General features: G+C 42.3%; 1 protein-coding gene across 1 annotated transcript in view; it reads right to left on the bottom strand.

Annotated features, from left to right (window-relative positions):
- Positions 1-12066, bottom strand: part of RSBN1 (round spermatid basic protein 1) — a 51011-nt gene extending 38945 nt beyond the window's left edge. The window contains exon 1 of the mRNA XM_063450648.1: positions 11477-12066. Coding sequence (XP_063306718.1) covers positions 11477-11930 — 454 coding nt within the window. The 5' untranslated portion in view covers positions 11931-12066. The remainder of the gene's footprint in view (positions 1-11476) is intronic.
- Between the last annotated feature and the right edge of the window lie 4371 nt (positions 12067-16437).

The following is a 16437-nucleotide window of genomic DNA, read 5'->3' as shown; positions in this document are numbered from 1 at the left end:
GGCGTTGCGTTAAGGTCCCCTCCTAGGATTAAGATCCCTCTGGGGAGCAGTTGAATCAATGTCTCTAGGTCTGACCAGAATACTTTACAAGGGGTGTTGGGGGCATAGACATTGACCAGGTGGTAAGTGTGTTTGCGTGGAGCGTACCCGTCAGGACCACGTACCGACCTGTGTCACAGTGAACCTTAGTGATGTTTATCGGGCAATTTTATGTATAAGTATATCAACACCATTTCTCTTACACAGTGCCCTGGAAGTAAATGCCCTGGTATAGATGTGATTGGCGAGTTGAGTCTTAGCTGTGCGCGGCAGGTGGGTTTCCTGGATGTATTCTACATCTGTTTTCTGCCTCCTAAGTTCACGGAAGAGGAGTCTCCGTTTGTTTGGGCTATTAAGCCCATTGACATTAAGTGAGGCAAGTTTTAGTTCCATAGTGAAAATGTGTCAGCGTACCTGGTCTGTCAGGCGCGGTGCAATCACCTGTCTTAGGAGAGTGAGTCAGGAAGGTCTGTAGCCCCCGGCAGCAGGTCCTAACGACTGTGACAGGGGGTGGGTACGAGGGAAAGGGTTGAGGGAGGTTACGTTGAGCCGATAGGAGGACTGTTACGTTATTTTTGTATATAATTGTTGATTGATTTTAACTGTTTTTCTTCTCAAGGGGAACAAACAATTGTACAGTGTTAAACTGGTACAAGTAATTTGTTTTAAACAGTACTGTGAATTTTTCAGGTCTTACAACTCGCCGGGAGTTCTGGGGGTGGGTATCCACCGCACCGAGGGAATAACCTATGGCGGTGGGGAAACTCAGCCGCAGAGCACCCCGGCAACGCTCAAATGGTAAGGGTTCAAGATCCCGATCTATCTAGGTCCACTTGGGGGGGGGGCATGGTAAATAAACCATTCCCTATATGTAGTGTAATTTCACTGCTTCCCTCACATTTTCTGTTATGGCGTTTTGTCGTTGGCTTAGAAATGCAGTTGCGGTGGGTCGGTGTGGGCAGCACAGGGGCCGTATTTCAGTGTGTCCCTCGGGTGTTTGCTCCTTATGGGGCTAGTGATTTGGGCCATCTTGGCTCTAATGGTGTCCCGGGGTAGAACTTGGGCGGAGTAGGGTCCTAGTCTGGGACAAAATTAGGTGCAGCAGTTTGTAGCAGAGCATGGGCCGCGGGGATCATGAGGGCTCCAATTCGCGGAGTAGTTTTTTTTTTTTTTTTTTTTTTTTTTTTTAAATAGTTCCGGTTCCCTCTCAATTTATTCTGGGGGGGGGAGGCGGGGGAGGCACCATGAGGCCCAGGACCAGCTCCAGGGCCGTCCACCCACGCCACGTGGGAGGCTTTGGCCAGGTGTTAGGCAGGATGTTCCTTGTGGCGTGCGGCCGGCGGATCAAATCCCTAAAACACCACACCCGCGCCCTCCGGCGGCCCCTCCCCCACCCGATACTCCACTGAATCGTGTTTGATTTCCCCTGCAACTGCGGTCTATGTATTATTACAGAAACATTCATCACATTAAAACCCCCTAAACCCGAACCCCATATTTTAACCTGGCAGCCATTAGGTCAGCAGGGGCAACCCAGTGTCTTTCAGCTTGACCAGTAATGATATGCTTGCCATAATAAAAGTGCTAACTTTTAGCCTGATAAACCCTGAGTGGGTGAAATAAAGGGTAATAACTTGCGTTTGGGCCGTGTATCTGGCCCCCAGCTGCACCGGCCTAGCCCTCAGCGGCGTGCCTCTCCAATCAGGGAGAGGGTGTCCGTGTTAGATAGCGGAGCCTGAAAGAGCCTGGAAATCTAGTCTGCGAGGAAGGTGGGAATGTTCATTGATGGGAGAAGGACGGTCGGTTTTGGGCCGCTGAAGACGAGGATTTTGAAGGGATATCCCCAGGCAAATCGGACTCCACTGGTCCTCAGCAGGTCTGTAACAAGCTTCCATTCCTTTCTCCGAAGGAGGGTGGCTGGTGCAATGTCCTGGTAGATCTGGATGGCGTTGCCCTCTGGCTCGTAGGCCTTAACTCTGCTGTGACACAGTATGGCCTCCTTGGTCTTGAAATAATGCAGCCGCATTATAACATCTCTCAGCGGGCTGTTCTTAGGCCCTCTGGCCCTCAGCGCCCTGTGGACGCGATCCACGACCCAGAGGTGGTCGGGTATTTAGGCAGGCTTTGCTTGAAGCATTCTACCAGGGTTTTCTCAAGGTCTGCTTCCTCAATTGATTCCAGCAGGCCTCAAACGCGCAGATTATTCCGCCGTGATCTATTTGATATATCCTCCAGCTCGGTCATTTTTGTTAGGAGCTTATTCGTGAGGGTTGCTGCTGTATTGTGGCCCCCAACGCGGCAATTTCTCAACGCGGCTGGTGCGGGCCCCTATCGCGGCAATTTCGGCCTTGACTTCAGCTGCCGTTCTTATAATTTCCTCGGCTAGGTAGCCCTTTACCTCGGCCAGGGATTGCAATATGGCACTTGAGGATGCCTCCGTGGGGGGGGGGGGATCTCCCTTGCCAGAGTGGTCTAGGGGGTCTGTGGAGCTAGGGCTCGCGGCCGCAGGCACCCCACGTGCTGTAGGCCTCTGTACTGATAGCATGTCCGCAACTGAGAGTTTCATTCAGGCTCTTTTTGGCCGGTCTGCGGTTGGACATCCGGTCCCCTCGTCCGGTAGTGATAGTGGGGTGTTCAGGTCAGGGTGTGTACCCGTAGTCGGGAAAAAATAGCAGGTTACTGTGCTTTTTTGAGCGCCGGGTTGCGGAGCACTCGCTCTATGCAGCCATCTTCGTTGGCGGTCAAACCACGCCCCCCAAAACGTCGAGTTTTACAGGAGACCAAGTAGTGACAGGTCTTAAATGTGTACTCCAACATATCCACTACAGCTCATGGTTTTATAAAATATTTTACTAGGAAGGATAAATTGAGATTTCTTGAGTTTTCAAGTACGTTCTGGGTCCACATAGCATTGTATTGTGGGGAGTATGTTATTACGCCAAATTTAGATTTTAAGATAAATTATTTATTTTAAATTAGAAAAAAAAACAAAAAAAAAAAAACATGTTTTTATATAAAAGCCACAATGCTATACCCTGAAAGTATATCCGAATAAACTACATTTTGCGTAGGACTGCATTTAAATTTTAGGAGCAATATAAAAATAAAAACACAGTAATGGAATATGTAACAGAATTGCAGAGCCAGTAATGTGCATATTATAGCAGCTAGAGACTACAGTGTTAGGCATACATAGATTGATTCCAACACTAAAGTGTTCCTTTAAAATCACCATTGTTAAATCCCTGCTCACACCAGGAAACCCCAGTATTAATAGATACCTGGGGCTCTCCTATGTCAGTTTTGACAATTTAGTGGACCCAGACGGACAGGTGAGCTGCATAGAATGCTGAAAGTTACTGCATATAGCCCTATAAATCCATAGGGAACACTGCAACTTGGCAATCAATTTCAGCCACAGCGATTCTCTCACTAGGTCTGAACAAACTCTGGAGGTTCTACCTCCATGCCCCATTAGTATAAGGCTGTGATAATGAAACTAGCAATTGGTAGCAGTACTGCTACATTATCAGAGCTAAACCTTTGGGGTTAGGATTAATTTAGGGATTATGATTAGGTTTAGTATTCAGTTTATTATTATGTTTTTATTTAAGATGGGTTCAGATGTAATTTTACAATTGGGATTACATTTCAGATTAAAAAGTCAACAAGGAAATACTTCTGCTGAAATTCGCATAGGGAATCCCAACACTATTTGTAGTGTTGGGATTGAGAGTAGGGTTACATTTAAATTAAGGTTAGGCATAACATTAGGGTATGTGTTAGGATTAAGGTTAAGTTTCTTACTCTATTTAGGTTTCGTTTTGAGATTAGGAATTGGTTTTGAATTAGGGTTAAAGATTTAGACTGGGACTAGGATTGTTACTCTGCTAATGAATACATATGGGGTATTTTTGTATTTATAAGATATTGCACAGTATAGTTAAAACTTATTACAATGGGACATGATATTTAAAGAAGAAAGAATACAATGCATACATAAAATTAAAAAAGTCAATATCAAAGTTTGGGGAGAAAAATAAATAAATAAGACACCTCAAAATACATCATCTGAGGTCCCCATGGCATACAGTTTAGCAAATATGCATTTAAATATGTGAGCTACTAAAATGCATCATAGACCCATCTTCAACGTGTCATTTATTTTTAAACTACAATGGGCACGTTATAAATTCAGCTCTGTATTTTGACAAAAACTTTACAAGGGTATATAAGGGGGGCTCATTCTGTACTCCGGAGATATAGCTGACCACAATTTAGTGATTTTTATTACAGATGGATCATAAATTGGATTGTGCATGTAAAAAAAAAAAAAAAAGAAAATACTATAAACTTTGAAAGCTAAAAATGGCTCAAGATATGACATACCCTGGTATGCATTTATGAGGTGATTTGAACTGTGAAACTGCTACAATGTCCCAAAATGCAGGCTAGGCCTAATTTCATCAATGAAAATTCTTATTGTGAAAAGAGTCAGGTCTCTTACGTGGCACTGTAACTTCCAATTTATTTCTGAAGTCATACAGTGGGGGTATGGATATGGTCAGAAGTTTTAAAAAAAATAAATAAAAAAAATAAACTTGTTTTCATGCAGGCTGTCATTTACAGTCAGGGAAAGTGTAGCTTAGGGCTGCATAAGCAGAAACAAAAGATATATACACTAAAAAGGCTTAATTAAGCTAAAATTGTTTTGGTGACTATAGTGTCCCTTTAAAATTACAAGACAAAGTGTTTAAAAAAAAAATAATTAAAATACACATTAAAATTTACTTTACTCCTTGTATTTTGTACCGTGTAGTTAGAAAAATAAATAGGTTTTTCCTTTTTTGTTGCATTATTCTGTAGAGAAAAAAAAAATATATATTTATGTAGGTCACATAAAATTAGAGCCCTTTTTCCAAAGAGTGTTGGTGCAGTAAACAGGTAATATGTTAATTGTGGTTGAACACACAGAGCAAAGGAAAACTATAGTGTTAAGAATACATAACTGGATTCCAAATACTAAAGTGTCGTTCTGCCTTCGCAGCCCCAACCCAGCCATGGAAATAAAATAAACCTTTAATACTTGCCTAGTTCCAGCCAAGAATTCCCTCTGCGCTAGGCCAGGCTCCTCAGCTGATGGGTAGATCATAATGCTCAGGCACACATGTTAGGCTTTTCCCACAGGTAGGTATTGATTCAATGCTTTCGTATGGGGATTTAAAAAAAAAAAAAAAATGCTGGATGTCCTCTGTGTTGCTTCACAGAGTTAAACTCCGTGAAACAGCAGGAAGCGCATCTAGTGGCTGTCTGGGAGTTTCTATGAAACTGCAATGGTTCATATTGCAGGGCATAGAAGACAGGGACACTGCACTCAGGCCAATTCAATGAGACAAAGTGGTCAAGGTGCATATAGAGTCCCTTTAAGTGGAAAGACTTAAAGGAACACTATAGCCCCTAAATTACTTTAGCTAAATAAAGCAGTTTTAGTATATAGATTATTCCCCTGCAATTTTACTGCTCAATTCACTGTCATTTAGGAGTTAAATTACTTTGTTTCTGTTTATGCAGCCCTAGCCACACCTCCCCTGGCTATGATTGACAGAGCCTACATTGAAAAAAAAAAAAAACTGGTTTCACTTTCAAACAGATGTAATTTACCTTAAATAATTGAATCACTCTAAATTGAACTGTTATCACATACAGGAGGCTCTTGCAGGGTCTAGCTAGCTATTAACATAGCAGGGGATAAGAAAATCTTAATTAACCCCTTAACGCCGTTACGACATGCTATGCCGTCACGGTTTAAGTGGGCTTTAAAGCCGTTGTGACGGCATAGCACGCCGTAACGGCTTTAAGCCCTGGAGCGCCCGGGATACTTACTTTCGCGGCGCTCCACTTCGGGAGGACTGCCTCACAGCCCAGGCAGCCCTCCCACGGCAAATCAGGCCCCCAGGGGCCATGTGATCGCTCTCAAAGAGCGATCACATGGCCCCCTATATCTGGCTGTGGATCTGCCAGCAGGGGGACTGTCTAAAATATCAGACAGTCCCCCTGCTGGTGGGAAGTATAAAAAAAAAAAAAAAAAAATGAAACATGTTTAAAAATATAATTAATATATATATTTATTTATTATTTATTTATTAAAAATTTCTTAAGAAACGCAGTCTTGTTACCCATAGGGTCTCGATGCGCATACCAGCAATAAAAACAGATAAAACAATATCCAGCAAACAACAGCATTAAAATCAGGTGCATTTAAAACCAGGGTTAAAATTTTCATGTAATCCCGTACGCCTGAGCCAATAAGACTGTTTTTAAGCTCCGGCGGAACTTCAGTAGATAATTCTCAAGTCTTAATGTCAGGGGCAGGGAGTTCCAAAGTTGCGATATATATATATATTTAACGTCATACATAGTATATTTTAATAATAATATAAATACATATATTAGTATTAAAATACAATTAGAATGACGTTATATATATATATATATATATATATATATATATATATATATATATATATATATATATATATATATATATATATATATATATATATATATATATATATATATATATATATATATATATATATATATATATATATATATATATATATATATATACACACACACACACACACACACACACACACACACACACACACATATATATATAAATACGTATAATTACAATAATAAATAAAATAATAAAATTAATAAATAAAATATTGAAACAAAATTTTATATAAATTATATATACATATGTAATTTAATTCTAACTGTATTTTGTTATAATATATATTGGTAACAAAATACACTTAGAATGAATATATATATATATACACACACACACACACACACACACACAATTACATAAAATTTTACATTAGTATACACGTAGAATTTAAATACCTATAAATGCATATGTATTAAAATTCCATGTGTATATTTAAGTAATCTTTTAACATAATTAGGTGATTTGATTAATTAAAATTTGATTGACATGCCTGACAACAGGGAGAAAGTGCAGAGAATTTAATTCGCAAGCACTATATTTGACCCTGTAACTCTCCAAGACAACATAAAACCTGTACATGGGGGGTACTGTTTTATTCGGGAGACTACGCTGAACTCAAATATTAGTGTTTCAAATTGGTAAATTGTATTACAACGATGATATTTTAAGTAAAAGTGAAGTTTTTTGCATTTTTTTACAAACGAACGTCACTTTTATGGACTATATTATTGTTGTAATATGTTTTACTGTTTTAAAACACTAATATTTGTGTTTAGTGAAGTCTCCCGAGAATAACAGTACCCCCCCATGTACAGGTTTCATGGTGTTTTGGAAAGTTAGAGAGTCACAAATAAGGCTTGCATTTCATTTTTTTGACATTGAAATTTGCCAGATTGGTTATGTTGCCTTTGAGAGCGTATGGTAGCCCAGGAATGAGAATTACCCCCATGATGGCATACCATTTGCAAAAGTAGACAACCCAAGGTATTGCAAGTGGGGTATGTCCAGTCTTTCTTAGTAGCCACTTAGTCACAAACACTGGCCAAATATTTGTTTTTTGCTTTTTTCACACAAAAACAAAATATGAACGCTAACTTTGGCCAGTGTTTGTGACTAAGTGGCTACTAAAAAAGACTAAACGTACCCCACTTTCAATACCTTTGGTTGTCTACTTTTTAAAATGGTATGCCATTATGGGGGTAATTCTCATTGCTGGGCTACCACACCGTCTCAAAGGTAACATTACCAATCTGGCAAATTTCTATTTGAAAATGGAACGTTCTATATTTGACCCTGTAACTTTCCAAAACACCATAAAACCTGTTAATGGGGGATACTGTTGTACTCGTGAGACATCGCTGATTACAAATATGCGCATTTTTGTGCAGTAAAACCTAACAGTATTATGACATTCACAGGTAAAATGTCAGACGGAAATACAAATTAAAAAAAAATAATCTTATTTTCTCACATTTTTTATTTTTTTTATTTTATTCATAATGAATTATGTTCCATATATGAATAGTTAATGGTAAATTAAAGCCCTGTTTCACCTGAACAAAATGATATATAATAAGTGTGGGTGCATATAATTTGAAAGAGGGGAACTACGGTTGAACAGACATGTAGCGCAAATTCTAGTTTTTTGTTTAAGTTTTTTTTTTATCAGAACGTGCACTATTGACTCCGTCCTGAAGGGGTTAAACAGAACTTGCAATAAATAAAGCCTAAATAGGGCTCACTTTACAAGAAGTGTTTATGGAAGGCTGTGCAAGTCACATGCAGGGAGGTGTGACTAGGGTTCATAAACAAAGTGATTTAACTCCTAAATGGCAGAGGATTGAGCAGTGAGGCTGCAGGGGCATGTTCTATACACCAAAACTGCTTCATTAAGCTAAAGTTGTTCAGGTGACTATAGTGTCCCTTTAAGCTTGGTCCTTAATGATTTAAGAGAACTGGCTTCCACTGCTGCTGTTGAAGTTCACATCAGAGTCTTGGCATCAATGTGCTAACACCAGGTACCCCAACACCTGTTAAGTAAAATCTAGGAGAGCATTCAATATGCAGGTTCAGTTGGCAGCAATTGTATGGTCTAAATTAAAAATTAAAATCAAACTTTGAATGCAGATATGGAGCTGTGAGTTACCAATTAAAGTAAACATTTCAGTTTGCTTACATGGGGACAATAACAGAATTCTAGTTTTGGCGAGCCTTTAGGGAGAACAGCCTTATAATCTTTAGAAGACAACTCAAATTTTCACCTCGAGTTTTAAGCATTTGTTAGATTTAATAAAATGTATTTAAGACATGTGTGAGATATACAGATATAATAAATCTAACATAACATTTTCACTTGTATTTTAGACAGTTGTCCTTTAAAAGCAGTTTTACAGTACAATCCTTGTCATTTACATTTATAATGCAGCTGGCTACATTCACTATTCCTGTATAGTGAACACAACGGACTACAGAGAAATGTCAGTGAGGGGCTGGGCCACAGGCAGTCCCAGTTTGTATCAAATTGCTCAAACATTTTGGCAAAACAAGGGGGAGGTGCAAGAGGCATACTAACAATATAAGTAGCGCTTAGAATGCGTCTTTAAATATGGCAACCTGGTCACCATCACATTTTAGGTTATGGCTTAAAATGAACAGACAGCATGATAGAGCACACTGATACAAAACAAGCAGACTATACACATACACAAACTCCCATTAAATTAATATATCCCTATCCTCTCTTGAGAAAGGCTTAGGCAGCATTGTCTCATTTGTCTAGCTCTCCTCTGAGTGTTCTGTGGTGTTAGTATGTTTTATAATGCCATGGTTTGTATATTGGTTTCACTATTTAATACATGGGAAATAATGAAACATTGTATTCTGGGTTGCTGTAGAGCAGAGTTTCCCAATTGGTGTTCCACGAGAAAATGGCCGCCGCGATAATGGAGGCGGGCGGCGAGGGAGCTAAGCAGGGGAGCTAAGAGTGCTCCCTCGTCATCCGCCTGCCTCAATTATCACGGCAGTCATTATCGCGGCGCACACAGCAGTGATGCCGGAGCATGACGTCACTCCAGCATCACCAAGAGGCGTGTGAGGGAGCGAAAAAAAATTTAAATTTTTTTTTTAAAAAGTGTGTCTGTTAATGAGTTTGTATGTGTGTTTGTCAGTGAGTGTGTGTATGTATGATTGATTGTCAGTGAGAATTTATGTGTTCGTATGTGTGTGTCAAAGAGTATGTGTCAAGGTTGGTGTACGTGTCACTGTGTGTATGTGCCAGTGTGTTTGTATGTGCGTGTGTGCAAATGTCACTGTGTGAATCTGTGTGTATGTGTCAGATGCACAGATCCACACTGACACTGTGTGTCAAGGTGTGTGGATCTGTGTGTTACTGTCATTGTGTGTGTCAGATTCATACACACCTAGATGCGCGCACACACACACACACACACACACACACACACACACACCTCTATTGGCTGTGACAACCAATAGAGGGACTTCCGCGTACTTTAAATACGAAAAGCGTTTTAAACGACACTGGACGTCCACACACTATGCATGAGGAGCTCCAGCGCCTCCGAGATCCCCATATTAAAGCATTGAATTAGTGCAGGGAGGAGCCTGACCCAGCGCCGAGGGACATCGGCGCTAGATTCAGGTAAGTCACTGAAGGGATTTGGGAGGGAGGCATTGCAGGATTCTGTAGTGCCAGGAAAACGGATGTGTTTTCCTGGCACTGGATATTCCCTTTAATTTTTCCCTTTAATTTTTGACTGTATATGTAAATGTTTGGCCCTGTGGAAATTGGAAACAGGGTTTTCAAAGTGAGAACCTTGTTCTATTAGTGATTCATACTATTAATTAGCAAGCATTGATTAGCAAGTATAAATGTACACCAGTGGTTTCCAAATCAGTCCTCATGGCCCACCAACAATCCAGAATGTATGCATTTCCTTTTTTATACCAATGGCGATACTGCCAGAAACTGGACTGTTGTTGGGTTATGAGGACTGGTTTGGGAACCACTGATGTACACTATAGGCACCCAGACCAGATACTTTAGTGCGAGGCGGAGTATATACACAATATATATAGTATATAGTTGGCACACAATTATAATTTGTGCAAGAATATATCAATGTATCTTCCAACTCCAACCATCTCTCAACATCACTGTCACAATAATGTAATGTACCAATCATTGTGTTTGGTTCTCTTTTCACTTGTATTCTCAAAATGTACCAAATTACTTCATAATTGCTTTACCATCTAATTAAATAGAAAAAAAATAAAATAAATACACACACAGAGAATAGATAGATAGATATAGTGTTTGTGGGAGGGGAGCAGAATGAAACACCCCACACAAGTAGTCACCGGTTTTAAAAATGTTAGAATGTGAACTAGGGTTCCAAAGTTAAGATGCAGAAAGCCAATGAAGTAAAACACCTATAGGCATTCTCTCGCTGTATCAGCTACAATACTTCCATCCACCTGCTCCTGGCTATTTCCACTGAGTGCTGCAACTTTATTTCTATAAACATCAGCTCCATTGCTCTACATCACAACAACTCCCAGTTATTCATCACAATAACCAAAAAACAAAGATACATTATTCCCCCCCCCCCCCCCCCCTTTCTCAGTCAGAATACACAGTGACCATCAGTGGGTCCTCTATAACCAATTATTACACGGTTTCCAATTCTGAGCTCCTCTGCTCCCTTCTACCCCGGATACCATGCTCCCAACCCCCTGCCGCCTGTCACATGCCAGGGACCTGCCAGTCACTGAGGGCTAGCTCCTGGCAATCCAGCTGTGCTGCACTACACTTCCCATGATGCTCAGCGTGCCGTATGGCACAGGTCACAGCACCAACCATTGCTCTCACACTCCCAGATATGATCACTGACTGACCTTCTTTGACAGCTTTCACAGGAGCCTCTTCCTCTCCTCCCCCGTTCTCTTTCTTCACCCGGTGCTTTCTCTTGATCTTCTCCCTAGGCCTCTCCAGCTGGGACAGAGTGAACAAGGCCTGGCTGATGGTGGGCACAGGCTGGGCAGGCTGAGGAGGGCCGCTGGGAGGGGGTGGAGGTCGCAGCAGCAGCTCCTCTTTGCCATGGTGGTGGTGATGGTGTCTGTGGTGATGGTGGTGGTGATGGTGACAGCTGTGATGGGTGTCATTGCCAAGCTTCCTCCTCTTGGCTTCCTTCTCCGTGTCCTCTCTCCCTCCACCGCCGCCTCCTCCATCACCGTCTCCTTTCTTCTTTCTCTTCTTCTCCGACGATGGAGAACCCTCCCTCCGCTTCTTCTTGCGTCCTCCCTTGGCTTTGTCCCTCTCCTCAGCGAACGGACCCAGCTGCGCGGCCATTTCCCCCAACGAACGACTTTTAAATGGCTCAACGGCCGCCAGTGCGCATGACCCCACGCGCCGAGGCCTGTGGGGGATGTAGTGCCGCGCGCTCACTCTTCCTGTGAGCGCGAGGGAGGCAGTTGGCGCATGCGCGCTGCGGGCGGGCCTGCTCCGGGCAGTGTGTGTCTGGGAGGGCGGACTGATCTTAGCTCTGAGTGCGTGCCTGAGCGCACGGAGCTCGTGACGTCAGTGAAGAGGCAGAGTACCCCTTTAAGTATTTTTTTTTTTTTTTTAAACCAGCACAGTGGGGTGTGTTAACCATCCTGGATAAATACAGAAATTAGAAAAAAATATATTATACAAAATAGTTTGATTTAAAAAAAAAAAAAAAATAATAAATAACATTTTGTAAATAGCAATCGGGAAATTTATTTCCTGGATTGAATTAAAGAAACCAATTGTCGTTTATTTTTGTGAGAAAGAAAACGTGGACCTTCCTTGTTATCTGCCCTCCACTATTTATTATATTTCTTAGGGTTACAATAATAATTGAGTGATGCTAATGGCTAAATGGTTTTAAAACTGTTAAAAAAAAAAAAAAAAAAAAAAAAATATATATATATATATATATATATATATATATATATATATATATATATATATGTATATAGTAAAAAGAAAAATTAGGGTTATGGATTAATTTTTCCTCACTGCGTTATTATTCTAACCCCATAAATAGTGGAGGGGAGGATAACAGGAAAGGTCCGAAAACGTTTTTGTGAAAAAGCAGCATAGTTTACATTAGTCAGAATGCTTCTAGTGGCTGTGAAATAATAACCACTAGACAAGACTTCATAGAAACATAGAATGTGACCGCAGATAAAAAAACATTCAATAATGGAAATCCTCAAAGGGACACTGCCCAAATACAAAATATGTAAAAATCACTGTTTAGTAGATGTACCCCGGTGAAAACGTTCATGTTTTTCATTATACATGTTTTCATTGAGGGTTAGAACTAATAGTTTGAAAACATGCAGTTCTCTTGTCTGCTGCCTTTGCAAACCCTCCCCTTCTAACCCCGCCCAAACTTTCTGTGACTATCCAATCACAGACTTCCAATACAGCTCAAGGCTCTGAGCAATTGCTGCCTCTTGAGTTTAGCTCCATTGAGGTAAAAAAAAAAAAAAACAGGAAGCAACAGGACCTGTTGTCTGATTGACAGCTAGGGGGTGTAACCAGGTTAATTTATAAAAGTGCCAATTTCTATTGAACTTTGGACGTTTTATAAAATAAAAAAGGAGGACACACTCCACACATTAAAGGGACTCTCCAGTGCCAGGAAAACAAACTGTAGGTCCCCTCTCCCTCCCACCCCTCATCCCAAGTTGCTTCAGTGACTTACCTGTATCCAGCACCGGTGTCCCTCGGCGCTGGGTCTGGGTCTGCCCACGCTCCTCCCCCACCAACGTCATCCGGCAGGGGGAGACCTATTGAGCATGCGCGGCTGCCGGCACGGGGAGACCTAATGCGCATGCGCGGCAAGGCCGCACACGCGCATTAGACCTCCCCATAGGAAAGCATTGAAAAATGCTTTCCTATCGGGATTTCAGTGACGCTGGAGGTCCTCACTAGCGTGAGGACGTCCAGCAACGCTATAGCACACATTTCATGTGCTATAAACACGGAAGTGCCCTCTAGAGGAGGAGTTAACCCTGCAAGGTAAATATTGCAGTTTATGAAAACTGCAATAATTACAGTTGCAGGGTTAAGGGTAGTGGGAGTTGGCACCCAGACCACTCCAATGGGCAGAAGTGGTCTGGGTGCCTGGATTGTCCCTTTAAGTATTTTAGCAAGCGGGAGTGCTTTAGGGGCCTAAATTAGAGCACTCTAATTAATATGAAATAGCGTGGGATATATGTAATGACTGACATAGCATGACATATCCTTTATATGGTCTTTCTATGCTATGAGAGCTCAGTCTTTGATGAGCCACTGTGGGGTGAAGAGGAATTACTTTTATTGTGTCTTTTCTCTCTCTCTCTCTCTCTCTCTCTCTTTTTTTCTTTCAATTTTTTTTTTTTTTTTAAACGATCGGGCATTTCATTATGTTTTAAAAAGTTGCATTGCGAGATGGTGGGTTTTAAAGGGATACTATAGACATCACTCAACATTACCTTAATTAAGTATTTTTGGAGTATAGATCATACCCCTTTAGTTTCACTGCTCAAATCTCTGCTATTTAGGTGTTAAAACACTTTTGTTTCTGTCCATGGAAGCATAGCCACACCTCCCCTGGCTGAAACAACATGTATGAAAAAAAATGGTTTAAAGGGACACTATACACTACTTAGCCCCCCACTTAAATAAGTAGAAAACTCACCTTATTTTCAGCATCGCCCCCGAATCCAATACTTTCCCACTGAAAAGCATTGGATTGGCTGAGCTGGTCAATTCTGATGATCTCAGTCAATGAGGTGGGACAGGAGGCGGAGCCAAACGTTGCCCTGGCCAATTAGAGTTGCTTGTGCTACACATTGTGCAGCACTAACCCATGAAGCATCTCAGTGGTCGCCTGAGTGACTGCCACTGGAGGTGTCCCTATGGAGCAATGTAAACACTACCTTTTTTCTGGAAAAAAAAAGCCTGCAGTGATTTACTATACTCGCCAGAACAACTACATTGAGCTGTAGTTGTTGTGGTGACTATATAGTGTCCATTGAATTTTCAATCAGATTTTAACTTACTGTATTTTTTACTCTGTCAATTAAAGGTACACTATAGGCAACAAAACAACTTTAACCCCTTAAGGACCAAACTTCTGAAATAAAAGGGAATCATGACATGTCACATATGTCATGTGTCCTTAAGGGGTTAAAGCAGTTTTATTGTATAGATCATGTCCCTGCAGTCTCACTGCTTAATTCCCTGCCATTGAAGAGTTAAATCACTTTGTTTAGGCAACACTAGCCAGACCTTCCTGCATGTGATTTACACAGCCAGAAGAAGGGATAGACGGGGAGCGGTATAAGTGGGTGGGGGACAGGCTATACAGAATCCCGAAACCTTCCCAGAAAAAGATAGCCCCTCCGCAGAACCACCAGCTGGTGGTACCCGCGAAATACCGGCAGGAGCTTCTGCGGATAGGGCACGATGTCCCTTTAGCAGGACATCTAGGGTCACGTCGCACAGCCTATAGGATCTCCCAGAATTTCTTTTGGCCCAACTTCAACCAGGCTGTACGGATATATTGCAGTACTTGTGACACATGTCAACGGGTAGGAAAACGGGGGGACCACCCTAAGGCTAAACTATCAGCGATGCCTATTATAGGGGAGCCCTTTTCCCGCATAGCTGTTGACATTGTGGGTCCACTGGCCAGGGCTAGTCCATCAGGCAAGAAGTATATTCTTACTGTAGTGGACTATGCCACTCGCTATCCAGAGGCAGTAGCGCTGTCGAACATAGAGGCAGAGACAGTTGCTGATGCCCTGGTGAGGATTTTTACCCGGGTTGGGTTCCCTAAAGAGATCCTCTCCGACCAGGGAACCCAATTTACTGCGGTGCTCACCCAGCAGCTGTGGAAAGTATGTGGCATTAAACCCTTGCTTAGCTCGCCTTACCATCCACAGACTAACGGTCTCTGCGAGCGTTTTAACGGTACCCTCAAGCAGATGCTGAGGACCTTTACGGACACTTGCAGGGACTGGGAGAGATTCTTGCCGCACCTTCTGTTTTCATACCGGGAGGTGCCCCAGGAATCTACTGGGTTCTCCCCTTTTGAGTTACTGTATGGGAGACGGGTCCGCGGACCCCTAGATCTCATCCGGGGACACTGGGAAGGGGAGACCGAGCAAGAAGGGACCCCCATGGTGCCATATGTTCTGGAACTTCGGGACCACATGGAGAAACTGTCCCTGATGGTAAGGGAGAATCTCCAGGCGGCCCAGGGGAAACAGAAGAGGTGGTACGATCAGGGTGCCCGACAGCGAGCCTTCCAGGTGGGGCAAAAAGTATTAGTGCTCAAACCGGTGAAGGCCAACAAGATGCAAGCCTCTTGGCAAGGCCCGTACAGGATAGTGGCGCAGATCTGCGATACTACCTATTTGATAGCCAGCTGTTCCGACGAAAGGGTCCAGAGATCCTTTCATGTGAACATGCTGAAAGAGTATCAAGAACGACCTGAGAACATTGCAGCTGTATGTGCCCCAGCTGTAGATGACCCGGAGAATTTGTCTCTCCCTGATCTATTAGAAAGGGACCCCCAGACTGACCTCACCTCCCTCGTACAGTTAGGAGACAGGTTAAACCCCGCAGAAAAGATCCAAGCGAAACAGTTGTTATGGGAGAAGCAAGCAACTTTTTCCCAGGAGCCAGGTTACACCCACCTCGCTATACACAAGGTAGAGACCCCCGGAGAGACCCCCTTACGACAGCCGCCCTACCGTATCCCTGAAGCAGTCCGAGATGGAATGCGGAAGGAGATACAGGAAATGACCCAGCTTGGGGTCATCGAACCCTCTGA

Source organism: Pelobates fuscus, chromosome 1, assembly GCF_036172605.1.
Source record: "Pelobates fuscus isolate aPelFus1 chromosome 1, aPelFus1.pri, whole genome shotgun sequence".
NCBI lineage: Eukaryota > Metazoa > Chordata > Amphibia > Anura > Pelobatidae > Pelobates > Pelobates fuscus.
This window is presented reverse-complemented; position numbering and strand designations above follow the sequence as displayed.